This window comes from Erpetoichthys calabaricus, chromosome 16 (assembly GCF_900747795.2).
Source record: "Erpetoichthys calabaricus chromosome 16, fErpCal1.3, whole genome shotgun sequence".
NCBI lineage: Eukaryota > Metazoa > Chordata > Cladistia > Polypteriformes > Polypteridae > Erpetoichthys > Erpetoichthys calabaricus.
In genome coordinates this window covers 85,595,644-85,612,403 of record NC_041409.2, presented here as the reverse complement: position 1 = coordinate 85,612,403, position 16,760 = coordinate 85,595,644, and the positions used below count along the sequence as shown (strand labels likewise).

The 16,760-nt window shown below is 40.7% G+C and overlaps 1 protein-coding gene across 1 annotated transcript in view; it reads left to right on the top strand.

Moving 5' to 3' along the window:
* slc25a21 (solute carrier family 25 member 21) overlaps positions 1-16,760 on the top strand; it is a 544,109-nt gene that overhangs the window by 299,694 nt on the left and 227,655 nt on the right. Inside the window, exon 3 of the mRNA XM_028821245.2 lies at positions 6,011-6,059. Within this exon, the coding sequence (XP_028677078.1) occupies positions 6,011-6,059 (49 nt within the window). The remainder of the gene's footprint in view (positions 1-6,010; positions 6,060-16,760) is intronic.

The following is a 16,760-nucleotide window of genomic DNA, read 5'->3' as shown; positions in this document are numbered from 1 at the left end:
GATCCCTAGTGAAAAAAAAAACAACAAAAAAGTAAATAAATAAAACTTTGAACTCATCTCCTGTCGCATGTAGACATTTAGTTGAGCCATCAGAAGTGTGTTGTGTTTTATAGTGGTAAGAGGATGTTCTTTTTGCCTGTTATGATAACAATTGCCGATCACAATCCTAAAGATGCATCAGAGACTGAAATGAAATTTTGCCCACTGTGGATTTTGACATAACGTACAGTAGAGTTGGTGCTGTTTAAAAATGTTAGCATGCGATACTTGATTATCATAGCTAGAAATGATATAAAGGGAAATGAGCAAAATCAGCAGCAACCCCAGTACCTGAGAGCACTGTGGAGAGCAGACTGCCTAATGACATGCAGCTACTGATTGTTCCCCTGGCACAAAATTGACAAACACCTCAGTATTTAGGATTTTTCAATAATTGACGTTGCCCCCTTTGCTAACACACACTTACTAACGCCAGTTAGTATGTCCTCTTGGTTTTCATTCAGGTGTTACATCTGAAGATCTGATATGTCCAAGACTCATGCCCTGAGATCAGAGCCAGCTGAGACACCAATGCCTGTCCAACATGTGGCACATCACTTCTCTGTACTGTAGTGTCCTTCCTGACCCCATTGTGACATCTCAACTTGCCTTCAGGTAAAGATAAAAACAACAAAAACTTAACAGGATGTATAGCCACGGGTGTGGCTGGAATTAATGAACAATATTTAGACAAGAAAATTTTGAGGGTCTGTGCACTCATGGCATTTCCTGATCTCTCCTTCCAGTTCCTCACCTTCAAAAATCAGAGATCACATCACAGATAGAATAATGAACTCACAAAAAAGAACACTGAGGCATCACAGGCCTTCCAAAAATTCCTCTGGCTTTTTGAAAGCCATTGCCTGGGAGTGCACTGTGGGTTTGCTTTCCCAGTTATCAGGGCTTACTTAGTACACCTGGTGGAATTGCTCCTTGCATATCCAGACATCAGACAGCAAATTCCAGTCTGGCTTTTTGATGTTTTTCTTTCAAGAGTGGAGTCCTCCTTGATCATCTTCTGTTGAGTCCACTGTTACTCAAAAAGCAACAGAAGGTGCGATCAGACACTGATGGACCTTGACCTTAGGAGTTCAGCTGGTATCTATTTGGAAGTTCTCATTAGCCTTTTGTCTGCTATTCTCACTATCCTTCTGCCCATTCTGAGGTCGATTCTCCACTTGTGGCCCCATCCGGGGAGGTTGGCTGCAGTCCCATGGACCTTAAACTTCTTCATAGTATTTGCGAGTGATGTTATATGAACATCAAACTGCTTGGAGATGGCTTTATAATGGTGGTCTATAATACTGTCCTATAATTTTCTTTCTGACCTCAGACAACTCTCATCTGTGCTTTCTCTGGTCCATGTTCAGTGTGGGACACACGATGATACCAAACACCACAGTGATGACTTTTCTCCATTTAAATTTGCTGAATGACTGATGGCACAATTGGAGACATGTGTGTGATATGAATTCAAGAAAACAGCGAGTTTGAAAAACTCCTCAAATCCAATTATTTATGATTTTTTCTAGGGGTATCAACAAATGTGTCCAGGTCATTTTAAAATATCTTTATAGAATAAGCGACACTTGATCTCTTGTCACACTTGCTTTGCTTTACTCGATGACATGTCAGAGGCATGCAGGCATATAGGGGACAATGGCTTATCATTTCACCACTTTTCATGATGCATAGAGAACTTTTTCAATGAACTGTAAGTGATTCAACACATTTGTCCACATCTGTGTGTATTCATGTAGAGCACAGGTGTCGAGCTCTGGTCCTGGAGGGCCGCAGTGCCTGCAGGTTTTCATTCTAACCATCTTCTTAATTAGTGACCAGTTTTTGCTGCTAATTAACTTCTTTCACCTTCATTTTAATTAACTTGACTCATGCCCCTTAGTTGTCTCTTTTTTGCTTAATTAGCTGCCAAACAATAATGAGACACAAAACAAGCCGCCACATGACTAGCTCACTTGCGCCCATCACACAATATCTGAAAATAAAGAAAGGTCATGGTCTCAGTAAGGTTGATCTCTCAGGCTACCAAACATTTTGTCAGTGTTCTTAGAAAAAACAGCAAATCAACGGTTTTGGAAATGTCTGCTGTGGCAGAATCAGAGCAGCAACAAGCCATGGAATTAAATAACGGGTTTAATTAACAGCAAGAATCTCATTAAGAAACTGGTTGGAGTTTGAAGCCCCAGTTTAGCTGGTCATCTATTGGCTCATTTCACGTCCCATTTCTGTTTAGCTGCCATTTAAAGAAGGAAAGAATCAATTCAGAGGACTGAATCCTTACAAAACAGGGCTATTAAAATGAAGGGAAAAGGAGTTAATTAGCAGTGAAAACTGATCACTGATTAGGAAAAAGGATAGAATGAAAACCTGCAGCCACTGCGGCCCACCAGGCCCAGAGTTCGACACCCCTGAATTGTAGAGCAAGCTTTGTGTGTTTTTTACGTGTGTGTATTAAAGTGAATGTCAAGCATGGAAAAATTAATTTACATTAACTCTTTCAGGGTGGATGTCGACTTTTGTCAGCAGGAGGGGTGGAGAGCACTAAGCAACTGCAAATGGTGACAAAACCCACTGTTACATTTTAGTTCGACTCTCTTTGCTAGAAGGAAGTTAGCTTTGTTGGTTTGGCCGAGATTCGCTGTGCTTGTGGGAGTAGTGAAGAGCAAACAACGACAAAAATGGCATCGACGTCTGGCGAGGCATCAAAGCGAACGCACAAAGCAAAACGACGTTTTGTATGATATCGCCAAATCGGACTCCGATTCTGATGCAAGTGATCTGGAGATCGAGATCGAAAACGAAAGTGAGGTACCGGCATCAGCTGCTCGATCTCCAGCTAATCGTGGTGCTGAACATGTTTGTGTAGATGACATGAGGTACAAACCAGATAGCGTTGCACTGTGACCGCGACAGCTGCTGCCGTCCTCGTCACATGAAGACAGCCTGGCAGCCAGCCTGCCATGCATTCCTGCCAACCATCATGCTGCCCGTGAGCATCTTGAGCCACAAGAGACTGTGAACTGGCAGCCACAGCACCCAGCAACTGATATTTTAGGTTGATTTATGTGTGAGACTCTTGCTTTGGGGGCTTTTCAGAAAACTGTGTTTTTGGGAAGAAAATATTTAATACAGTACAATGAAGCATTGTGACTTTAACCTTTACTTTTCATTATGGAAATAACCTTTAACCTTTTTCTAGTCATTTTTATTTTATTTCAATGTTAATGTTTTCAACTTTCATTTGATGTAATGAGTAGTAGTAAGCAGTGTGATTGTGCTTGTTTGTGGTTTTACATAAAAGGTTATGTAATATTAATTCATTTAGACATGATAGCAAGGGAAAATAGTAGAAAATTTTGTATTCAAAACATAGTTTATTAGAAAGAATTTGGTTAAACCCGATCCCAGTGGTGGCTTAAGTACCTTACGGTACCTTCAAAATAGGAGGAATGCAGAGGGCGGTCTTATTATTTGTAATTATCTGTCTGCAGTGCATGATTCTAGAATCGGTACACATTATGCACGGTGCAGACTTAAATGGAATAACATCGGCATAGCCTTTATTAAAAGTCTTGTTACACAGCATTAAATGACAATAAATGTTCTATGGGTTGCTCTTATTCTAAAGTGCTACCATTGTTGTTTTGTAAGTCTTATTAACCTGCTTGGTGTTAACCTTCAGTGTGTCTCAGGCTCGGAGTTCTATGTAAGTACGGTTAAGCCCGAGTCAGGCTCAGGGTGACGTTTACTGATACACTTTATAGTGTTACGTCCTACTAACTCTCAGGACAGTTTTCTTCTACCTCCTAGTGGATGAAATATCATCATGCTGCAGAAAATCGTGAATATTTCTATGCGTTCTGCCACTTTATGGTAACATATCAATATTCATGAGTGAGGCGGAGCCTCCAATGAAAAACAATGGCAAATGAAAAGCTGCAAAGGCAATTTTAGAGTAAACTGAAACAGTACCATTACTCGAATCGAGCGATAGTGAGGACAATGTGAATTGGTCATGTGATGTTGAGACAGAAAGTGAAACTGATACATGATATGACACTTTATGACCGAACCGACGTGATGTGCTTGGCGAATTCAGTTTGGCGAAGCTTCGTCATGGTGTGACAACAGGTGCGTGACGAGGCTAAATAATTGTGATCGAGTGCAAGGACAAGCAAGACGTGAGCCTCCTAAGCAATGGTCAGGGCATATATTATTGTTCTTATCAAGGGAAATGTGGAAGTCAGTAAGCCTTGCGTTGTGACAGCCTACAGTAACACAATTTGTACATCGGGTCCACATTAGGTCTTCATCCTCTATCGAGATTTTTTAAAAGTCTGCTTAAGACCTAATTGTTTTCTTCCGCCTTTACACTGTGCAAATGGTGTCAAGACATACAAATAAAGGAGCCAAAAAATATTTGGGGCAGCCACCTGTATAATATTCCTGGCTACAAATGGATAAATTAGTGGTACAGATGTGTACATGTTCAAGTCCAACACAGAACTGATTGGAGATTGTCAAGATGGCAATTTTAAAGGCAAGCAAAGGATGTGACATCATCAACGGGCCCAGAACCGGAAGTGACATAATCAGTGCCAGGCGGAATTTCCCATAATTGGTCTGCAGAGAAGTGAGATAAAGAGTTAGTGCAGTCCGCAACCGCCTGGTCTGGCGTGGAATTACTCTCATTCAGGCCCTTTAGCTGCCGCCCATTCACACGGGTGTGACAATGGGAATGTGGTGGTTGTTGTAATTAGTGGTTTTATTAATCAGCTTCTGCATGATTGTTTGCATTGTGTTTATCTTAATGCTTCTTTGTGCAGCACTTTGGCGCAACCTCTGTTGTTTTAAATGTGCTTTTAGCGGGTTGGATAATGGATGGATGGATAATCTGATCTAATCATCAATCGTGCAAATCAAGCACTAACTTAATGCCCTTTTATGTGTTGGCAACAGAAAAATAAAGTGCACAAAGAGGCACACGTCTACTGTCCCGATTACAAAGGCCCCATAAAATCCCTTAATTTATATTCAACAGCTGTAGCAATATAACCAGATATTTTATTATCCTTTTTAATTGCTTATACATTTTGCTTAGAATGTTGCATCAACATATATCCATAAAAAGCCTGTAATAAATAAAAATAAAAAGGAAGTACAGTAGCTTCCCACCATACTTTTGATAGAGTATTACAGCGAGAAGCAGAGGTATTGTCAGGCATGCAAAACAAAGTGAAATTCTTAGTTACATATCTGACCACTCGTGCACCGTTATTAAATCGATCAATTGGTAAAACTTGTAACTTTTTATTTGTTCCAAGAAGAACATTACAGAATCTCAATAAATAAGTAAGGAAATAAATAAATAAATATATAAATATTATAGCACCGAAAAGAAAGAATACTTCTGACTCAGCTAAAGATAAACAGAGCAGTCCCAGTCCCTGTGAGGCATTGCAAAAGTGTATTGTCATTGAATTTCCCCTTGGGATTAATAAAGTATCTATCTATCTATCTATCTATCTATCTATCTATCTATCTATCTATCTATCTATCTATCTAGTTGATTGACATTATGGTTTGACGGGTAATACACTACCATAAAACGGAATTTTAAACTGTTTGTAGTAAAATGACATGCCGACTCCAAGCAGTAATTACTGATGAATGCTATAAAGTACAACAAATAATGTGTGTATTTTTCTTCTAAATTTCAGTCTGCATTCATTTTGACAGAATATTCCTCCTCCACCTTTGTATTATCAAAGACAAAAAGGAGAAAAAAGAAGTAAAAGTGATACAGCACTTATTAATAGGAGCTACAATGGAATGAATACTTTTACAAATAAATTCACATTATGGTCATAATGAAAACAAGCATCCGAGGGGCTCTTCAGCCTGTAGGGTGTCGCACACCCACTGACGTCCTCTCTCATTGTCTTTACAGGTCTTGTGGAGATTTGTCTGATGCACCCTCTGGACGTGGTTAAAACAAGGTAAGGCAGCAAAATGAATGAAAATCTCCTTTCCAATCAGTAGAGCCTATGCCTTCATATTCAGTAAAGGTGTTTTCACACTCGTTGTTCTGAATCAAGGGATGATTTATTACTTCATTTCAATTTCCGTTTAGCTTGGTGACATTTCACATTTGCAAACTTTCCAGTGAACCAGAAGTAACAATAAAAACCCCGAGAGCGTGTCGTGGACGTGTGGACACCATTTCATGGAGGATCAATGACAGTTGTGTTTGTGCGCGGCTGCATGATTCCATAATAATTTGGTTTATTTACCAAACACAGCTCTATTATTGAACAACTGGGAAAAATACTTGAAAAATGTACTACTATGTAGTAGACATGGTTTCAAATAGGCCAGTGTACAAAAGAAGGCAAGATCTGTTGATGGTATGATAATAAGACTGACTGAGGCACATTTATGTTAGGTAGAATGCCCAATGGGGGCCAGGCGGTCTTTTGGTCGGGAACCCCTTTAGATTTTATTTTTTTTCTTTAGCATCTTGTCTTTTGTGTTTTTTTGTCCTCCCTGGTAATCTGACCATTAGATCAGACTTATCTTTAAATTATGACTCTGTTTGCTTATCTGTATTATGTAAGCGCATATTGATTCCTTATACTCTACCCTTTTCAATGAGAAGACAAGCAAAATGACACCTTTTACTGGCTAATTGAACAGAATTCAATATGCAAGCTTTCAAGGCAGCTCAGGCCCCTTCTTCAGGCAGATTACTACTACAATACCTGTTAAAAGTTTTAGAACACCTTAATTTTTTTCAGTTTTTATGGAAATGTGCACAGTTTAATATCTTAATGTTTTATGAAATCAAGGCATAGGACAAATAAACAATGGCAAATTAAAATTCACATTTTTTGATTCATCAAATTACCCACCTTTTGCTGATCTGACAGCCAAACTGTGGTGACTCTTTTAATTCAGAATGCCAGTCACTCTGCGCCAGTCACCAACTCTGCCTCCAGCTAAAGAGCCCCAGACCACCACACTTACACTGAGGTACCAACCTTTCATCAACTGGACGACATACAAACACCCTGAGTGATGAACACAAGATTTCAAATTTTGATTTATCGGCCCATAAGACTTTCTTTCAGTCTGCAGTCATGGCCCAGGCAAGCCTCGCTTTCTCATTTTGTCCTTCAAGGAATAGCTTCCTTACTGCCACTTGCCATGTCGAGCCTGCAGGACAAAATCGCTTCCTCAAAGAAGAAACTAAGACTTGCTTTTTTCAACCTGCACTGTTAAGCTGTTGTGCTGTGATCACACCAGCTGGTGACCCTCAGAAACCTGTCTTCTAGGTGTAGGTTTAGGTTTAAGTTTATTTGTCAGATATAGGTTTACACAGGGTCAACATACAATGAAATGTGTATAACGAGACAAACAAGTCACTCAGCCTAGATCCAATAAAGCTAAAAAATAATTTAAAAAAATTACAAGTTAAAAATAGACTAGATAGGGCGGCACGGTGGCGCAGTGGGTAGCGCTGCTGCCTCACAGTTGGGAGATCTGGGGACCTGGGTTCGACTCCCGGGTCCTCCCTGCGTGGAGTTTGCATGTTCTCCCCGTGTCTGCGTGGGCTTCCTCCGGGCGCTCCGGTTTCCTCCCACAGTCCAAAGACATGCAGGTTAGCTCGATTGGCGATTCTAAATTGGCCCTAGTGTGTGTTTGGTGTGTGGGTGTGTTTGTGTGTGTCCTGCGGTGGGTTGGCACCCTGCCCAGGATTGGTTCCTGCCTTGTGCCCTGTGTTGGCTGGGATTGGCTCCAGCAGACCCCCATGACCCTGTGTTCGGATTCAGCGGGTTGGAAAATGGATGGATGGATGGATAAAATAAAATGTGTACGTTTTAAAAGAAGTTATAGAGCAATATGAGTTGAATGAGCAGCAAGTACAAATGACAGTTATTGCACAGATAATGTTTTATAAGTACAGATGCATGTTCCAGTCAGTATTCAGAGTGTGTGCAGGTACAGTTTGTGTGTGAGTAGTGCAATGTAGACGTAATGCAATGTAGGTGTAATGTAAGTGTATGTAAGTGTTCAGGTGTTGCTGTTGAGGAGTCGAATGGCCTGGTGGTAAAAACTGTTCTTAAGTCTTGTAGTCCGAGCACCCAGACTCCTGTATCGTCTGCCAGAAGGTAACAAGGAGAGCCAGACGGTAACGACGGTTCTGATTGGGTGGTGAGTTTGGCTCAGCCAGATCTCTTCCTATCAGAGTTTCTCCCAGTTTCCAATGGCCTTTAGATTGTGTAGGACACCACTGGACTCACTGACACTTTAACTTTTTTGTCAATTTCTCTAAATGAAGGCCTACGAGTAATAATGTTTGGTCTCATTTTATTTATTAATTGACGTTTTCTTGCCATTATTACTTGAATTTATACCTTTCTACAGTATAATATTGTCCAAGTAGTACTTCAGAGGGTGTTGTATCACAGTCTGTCCCAACTCTGCTTTAAGACACACAGATGGGGTTTTTAAGTATTCAACACAAGTTGGGACACCGGTGCAAATTGTTTGCTTCAACTTGTAAGGCTTCATTTACTTGAATTGCTGCAGCACATCTTTAAGTTGTAACCTATTAGTTGTTACCTGAAGAAGGCGATTTGTAATATTCTGAAAATTCCTTTTTTCCAGTTTTTCCTAACTTAAATTTAAAAATTTACTGCTTGCCTTTTCACCATTTTAGGTCATTCATTGCATTTCAGTTGATTAAATCTGAAGAAAACGTAAAGGGAGGGCAAACACGAATGCCTCTCACCAAAGTAACACTAAATTACATTGCTTTGCCTAAATTACAAATAAAGACATACAATACAAAATATTTATCAAGTTATATGCAAAACCTCACATCACAACAATGGTGTGAGCAATGCATGCAAATATAATTAAATGAAAATCTGCACTGTGCACTTTAATCTTGTCTGATTTGTAATTTGAAATTGTGGAGCAGAGAGAGAAATCAAGGAAAAATGTGTCCTTTTCCCAAACATTATGGAGGGTAACATGTGTGGCCTCGCTTCACAGAGCAGAACTAGGAGAGAAGCTCAGTGCTTTGCAGGACTAGCTAATGGCCAGAATCAGCAGCATTTCTGTATTTGGCTGAGTGGTGCAACACCCAACTTGTAATTCCCAAAATCCTGAGTTTGTGCCCCACCTTCAGCGAGGAAGTGGTCTGGCTGTTGGGCCTGCTAAAGAATGAGCAGGCTTGTCCCAAAAAAGGACAGTTTACAGCCAGATGTCCTTAGAAGGACATCCTGAAAGGACAGCTTGAAGAACGGATGTTTCTTTAAGTGGATGAGGAAATGAAAGAGCTGAGGAAAAAGAAAAAAAATATATCAACAGGCTTAAACAAACTTGTTATCAAAAGATTAAAACATACTAACACAACTCGTGAAAAACCTCAAGGCAAAATCTAGCTCAAGAACAATATAGGAGTCTGAAGCCAAAAACAACATTAAAAAGCAAAATAACCATGAGCAAAAAAAGGCTTGAATGTATCCCAATACCAGGATAAAGTGCAGGCCAAGCTACCATATTTTATAGCCATGATGTCATGACGTCACGCACAATGTCACTTAGGCCAATCAATCAGTCTTTACTATAAACGGTACCTTTCGTATCTCACATTATATTAAAGCACTTTCTGTTGGTCATTGGGAAAATCTTCGTCTGCAATGTACAGGATATTTTATAATTCAAAGTGACCACCATCTTTTTGTTTGTTTAGTGTATTTAACAGTTCCCCGCTCACTGCCAGATTTTGATGTTGCAGGCCAGTCTTAACCACTTCTTACTTCGGTATTAAAGTTTTGACTTTGGTATCGATAGCAGCTTTTGGACCTCAGTACCGATATGAAAATATGTTGCAAAGCAAATACTGTAACGAATAACTCCAGTCTCCCTGCATTTACTCACCTCCTGCACTACACACTGTTTCCCACCTGGATAGCCATGAAGTCTCGACTGCATCAAAGCAACAAAAGGGGGGTCCCCAGTGAAGTCTTGATACTGTTGCAGGTCCCCCGTGAAGTCCCCATCATGTTGAAATGTGTACTTTCGTTCTGTGAAGTCTAGGAAACAGACATTTTTCCACCACAGTGAGTGTAAAGGGAAGGGGAGGTGAGCGGAGGATTGAGAAGAAAGTTGATGTTTAGTTCCAGTACAGAAAATCCCAAAATGCTGGTACCTAACCGCTCACAAGCTCTCCTAAATCCTGGTGAAGTTAGGAGAAATTTCCTAAATTAACAAAATCAATAAAGTTCTTTTCTTCCATTCCTAAGAGTAGGGACAAATTTGTATCATTCCGAGATTTTTGGGCCAGTTAACCTCCTTAGCGTTACATTTTTTCCTCAAAGAAAATTTAAAACACATTGCATTAAAAATCACATTTTTGTTAAATCTTTCTACTGCAAACGTACAGAGGGCGGCACGGTGGCGCAGTGATAGCGCTGCTGCCTTGCAGTTAGGGTCCTCATTGTGTGGAGTTTGCATGTTCTCCCCGCGTCTGCGTGGGTTTCCTCCCACAGTCCAAAGACATGCAGGTCAGGTGCATTGGCGATCCTAAATTGTCCCTAGTGTGTGCTTGATGTGTGTGTGTGTGTGCCCTGTAGTGGGCTGGCACCCTGCCCGGTGTTTGTTTCCTTCCTTGCACCCTGTATTGGCTGGGATTGGCTCCAGCAGAACCATGTGACCTTGTAGTTAGGATATAGTGGGTTGGATGATGGATGGATAAACGTACAAAACAATAAAAGTGTAGAAAGTACAATACTGATACAAATAATAATAATAATAATAATAATATGAACAGCACACTGCACATGTGCGAGTGACACAAGTGTCCCTTTCGGAATAACCAGAATCACTTTTGGTTTCACTGTTTCTTACAATTTCACTGCTTGAAGACAAATTTGCCTCGTCATCACCGCTCATGAGAGGTGTTTCTTATGAGATATCATTATGAGGCTAGGTAGGAGAAGACATGTCTACATCGTTCCCTGGGTATCACTTGGGCCTGATGCTTACATAAGACACACCTGTTCCATTGCCTGAGTAACTCTTTCCATTTTTACTGCCCGAGTGACTCTCGGGTCTAATGCTAAGGAAGTAAAGATCATTTTCCTAATCGGAGATGGTTTTTATTTATAGGCACTGATCTGTGCCAGCTGCTACTTCTGCCAACCTCCACTGGTGGAGGAAGGATGAAAGAGTTAATTCATTCATTCATTTTTCCACTGCTTACCTGAAACCGGGTCACAGGCCCAACAGTCTTAGCAGTGAGGCCCACACGTCCCTTTCCCCAACCACACTTGCCAACTCATTTTGTGGGATCCCAAGGTATTCCAAGATATAATCCTCCCAGCGAGCCCCGCGTCTTCCCCAAGGTCTATTCTCAGCTGGTCGTGCCCATCAAACCTCCACAGGGAAGCATCCAGGAGGCATCCGTATCAGATGCTCGAACCACCTCAATTGGCTCCTCTCAATGCGGAGGGCCAGCGGCTTTTCTCCAAAACTCTCTGAGATGTGAATGCTTCTCATCCCTATCTCGAAGAGAGAGCTCAGCTGCCCTGTAGGGAATGTTTATTTCGGCTGATTGTACCCTTCATCTCATTCTTTTGGTCATTACCCAAACCTAATGACCATAGGTGTGAGGGTAGGGATGTAGATTGACTGGTAAATTAAGAGTTTCATCTTTCGCCTCATCTTCTTCTTCACCAAACAGAGAGCTCTTCCTCAAAATCCCAGCACCCCATCCCCCAGCTCAGACAGGTGGCCTAAGCGGACCTCTCTCTCTGTTTAAACAACAACAGAAAAAAAAAGTAAAGAAATTTGTACAGAATTGACTCCAGCTGTCTGTTTTTCTGTCCTCCAGCTAAGTAGAGGTTGGCCAGAGTGTGCACACCGCCATGTGTGTATCCGTACACTACCTGCCCCTTATTGTAGAGTCTACACGGCGTCTCAGTGCAGCCGCAGGGCAGAGTCTCGGCTGGAAACTGCATTGCTCTGGCTCGGAAAGTTTCCCATGATTACCTGGACTTGAACGCACTAGGAGAATCTGCAGAGCTAAAAAAAAAAATACAGAAGCTCACTTTATTAATGGAGCAGACACTCCAAACTAATTGTTACTGCCATTACAAGAGTCATTTTGTCATTTTTCAAAAATAAAATCAGTGGGAGAATGAATTGATAATTAACAAGAGCCAACGCAGCTTATAATTCAGGAAGCACATCTGGTCACAGACTTCCTTCTCCTACCTTAATACAGGCTCATTGACCAGACACCGCTTGACTTCCTCACACAGTCTTTGAGTGTTCAGTTTAGAGCTGTGAAGTGTTCGTTACGGCTACCACAACCTGTGATAAAAACCAGGTAGACCTCGGCATGGAGCAATAGAGATGGATAGACTCAGAAGTAGTCACTTCAAGCAAAGCAGCAGGCAGCAAGTAACATGGAAAGAGGGTGTGTGCCACTGTGATTAACAGCACATTAAAAAACCATAATGGTTACAAACTGCAATCAACCTGATCTTTATCCTGAAGAGCCCCGACGGAATGAGGGAGGCCATGGAGTGAGAACACCACAAGGAACGCATTGGCTAAATGTTCATTTCTTTCACTCCTGGTACAGAACATTTCTACAAAGTTTGAATAGTTTATTCTAGAGACTTCCACACAGTCTTCTGGAGACAGCTGATCAAAAGCAAAATGAGGAAATTTTGTTTAATGACATGTGGGAGGGAGAGAGTGTTAGGGTGGAATGGGAGGACCAGCAGGATTTGGATTTTATTGTTGGGGTTCTTCTTGGAGTGGATGTTACAAAGTCTACTCCTGACTTGATTGAGGACCCTTTCCACAACATGAGATGGGTATGAAGAAACTTCTCATTCTGAGTGCTTCATTACAGAAGTCAAACTCTTCACTGTAGAGACGGTAGAGTCTAAGGGACTCTTTCACTCCTGGTACAGAACATAGCTTTGAATTTCTACAACATTATAATTCTTTGAATAGTTTATCCTAGAGACTTCAACACAGTCTTCTGGAGACAGATGATCAAAAGCAAAATGAGGAAATTTTGTTTAATGACATGTGGGAGGGAGAGAGTGTTAGGGTAGAAAGGGAGGACCAGCGGGATTCAGATTTTATTGTTGGGGTTCAGATTTTATTATTGCCAGGTTTTAAAAAAAAGTTTTGAACAGATCCTCTAAAAGAGAATTTGATGTTTTAACTCATGGAAAGCTGATAAAATGTTTGACATTTAAGTAAAGTAGAGTTTTGGTGGAAACGTTGACAATAAGCATGAAAGACTGATGGAGCCTAATACAATCATTAATATATTCCTTTGGATGGCTTCTGAAGCAAGAAGCAACACCAACACAATCATTGATATTTGTTTTGGATCGAGTAAGTACAAAGTCTATGTAGGAAGAATAGAAATGCTTTTCCACCCAGCCACCGAAGATGTTGACATAGCTAGGACCTATTCTAGTACCCATTGCAAATCCACTGACCTGGCAAAAAATGTTGTTGTCGAAAGTGAAAGCAGTGAGGATAAGAATCAGCTCTGCCAGTCCAGTTAGGGTGCTCATGGGAAGATCCTGAACGGGATTGTCTGTTGAAAAGCTGTTGATCTTGCAAGAGACAATGATAGGAATCTGTCTGTCTGTCTGTCTGTCTGTCTGTCTATCTATCTGTCTATCTATCTATCTATCTATCTGTCTGTCTGTCTATCTATCTATCTATCTATCTATCTATCTATCTATCTATCTATCTGTCTGTCTGTCTGTCTGTCTGTCTGTCTGTCTGTCTGTCTGTCTGTCTATCTATCTATCTATCTATCTATCTATCTATCTATCTATCTATCTATCTATCTATCTATCTATCTATCTATCTATCTATCTATCTATCTGTCTGTCTGTCTGTCTGTCTGTCTGTCTGTCTGTCTGTCTGTCTTTTATATAGTGCCGTTCACATCTGTCTGTCTGTTATATAGTGCCTTTCACAGCTATCTATCTATCTGTCTGTCTGTCTGTCTGTCTGTCTGTCTGTTATATAGTGCCATTCACATCTGTCTGTCTGTTATTTAGTGCCTTTCACATCTATCTATCTATCTATCTATCTATCTATCTATCTATCTATCTATCTATCTATCTATCTATCTATCTATCTATCTATCTATCTATCTATCTATCTATCTATCCATTTCTCTGTCTGTCTGTCATGGCTACACAAGCTACAGATTTATAGGCTGGTTATAACAGAAAGCTCACCAGAGACTTAAGGCACTACAAGACCCTCACTTTGTACCCCAAGTCTAGTCTCCATTTTCGTAGCATTTACAGAATGATAAATACATCTTTATTAAAAGCAGGAACCACTTTCTGTTATATATAATTGTCAATTTTCTGCCTGAATTCCTCCAATGAGATGAAAGGATCAGGTTTGTGGCCTTTACTGAGGTTATTCGTGCTCCACAGACAATATTCAAATGTTTCTTTCCAAGGATCAGTTTTTATCTGAGGGATACGGAAGTTCAGGAAAGATAAAGATCTTAATTGATACATGTGGCCTCAATAATGTTTCAATCTGTACATGCCAGCAGCATTAAGGAGAAAAATGTTCGTCAGGCTCTGAAAACTGGTCTTCAGACAAGCTTGTGGGGCTTGCTTCCCTGTTGTCTGTGAGCACTCGGCAGGCTGCCATCTTTCTTCTGGCACTTGGGCATTCAGATTTGCACTTAGACCATCTGTGGTGACATGGTAGTGAATTTGATCAGGATATGGAAAATGTGTCACCTTCGGTAGGTATGTGTGTAAGCTCCTGAGCTGGACCTAATGTGGCAATTTGATCTTCACTCGATGATATGGCAATATAGGATTAAATTGAGCTGATTTGTCATAGAAATGCTATAAAGAAAAACCTTCCTCCACAATAATAAAATGCAATGCCTATCTGCAGATAAGTGTGTGAAATTGTGTTGTGAAGTATTTTAATAAAGTAATTTATTTTTTTTAATTAAGTTAATAGCCGCCTTAATAACCACTGACAACCAACATGTACGAGGAAAGTTTGTGATTGCTTATGCTTGTTAATTATGGGAGGAAAAGCGCAGTAATTAGCACAGTAAGGTTGCTGCAGGTTGAAGAGTGGACAGGAGAAGTGCCTGGGAAGGACAGAAAAATGGAAGACTGGAAAAACGGGAGAAAGTTGAATGAAGGAGAAGAGCAGTCGTTGATGTGAGTGTTTTGTTTGAGGTTATAAACCTTTTTAGGGAAGAGCAGGACGAGCGCATCAGCTGACAATTTTTCTAAGGAGCAAGACCAATGGGTCATGGCAAGTTCAGTAGAGCGATAGTATTGAAATCTGCTGAATACCCTTAGTGAGCAGTGGAGAGCAGTGGAGAGTCACTGGACAGAAGAAGGAACTCGAGTTTGGGCAAATCCAGGGTGTTATGATAATGGAACTATGAGAGCTGTAGGGAGAAAATCTGTGGAGGTCGATTTTCAGGGTTAGGCAGAGTGGCGACTGTGCCCTGACTGCACAGAAATTGCTACGGTCTTTAGGGAAAAGGCCTGCAGAGTACCGGAGGTGGAGATGTGTTTCTTTGTGGAAAGGTTTTTGCGGTTACCGAAGAAAGTGGCAGAATGCGAAGAAAAGTTAACATTTCACAGAAGGGATTTGTCCGGTGTCCTCACTGCAGGAAAGAGAAACATCAAGGGTGGATTTTTATTTTGATCATTCAAGTATTTATTTATTTTTTGCATTGCTGAGGACAGTATGGGAATGTGAACTATCACAATTTACATAGATTTATGTATTGAATGTTTTAATATATTTATGTGCTGCTGCACTTTAAATTCACCGTACACCCTTTTTGAACATAAGAAATTTGACAAACGAGAGGAGACCATTCAATTTATCAAGCCTGTTTGTTTAGCTAATAGCCTAAGCTGTCCAGATTCTTCTTAAAGGTTTTCAAGGTTTCTTCTTCAACTCCATGTCTCGGTAGTTTGTTCCAGAGTCCCACAACTCTTTGTGTGAAGAAGTGCATCTTGGCTTCAGTTTTAAATGAACTTCCCGTTAATATCCACCAGTGTCATCGAGTAGATAGATAGATAGATAGATAGATAGATAGATAGATAGATAGATAGATAGATAGATAGATAGATAGATAGATAGATAGATAGATACTTTATTAATCCCAAGGGAAAATTCACATACTCCAGCAGCAGCATATTGATAAAAAACAATATTAATTAAGTAGCATAGTGTAGGGGAGGAACACTCTCCTCAGTCTGTTAGTGGAGCAGGACAATGACAGCAGTGCTCCTCTGTCTGGAACATGATTCACACTTAAGCTGAAAGAATGTTGCTGGATCAACAGGATTTTGAAGTCCCGGATGAGGTCCTCACACGGTTTCCACTCCTCGAGACTAAACAGGTTTAACTCACAGAGTCTGTCACAGTCAGACATGTCCTTCAGTCCTGGGTTCACTTGGTTGCTCTCCTCTGCACAGCTTCAAGTGCTGCTCTGTCTCTCATGTAGCGTGGTGACCAGAACTGCACACTGCACTCCAGATGTGATCTCACCAGTGCATTATATAGTTTGAATATAATGTCCCTTGACTTAAACTCGACAGTCTTTAACCTAACCTAACCTAACATTCTAT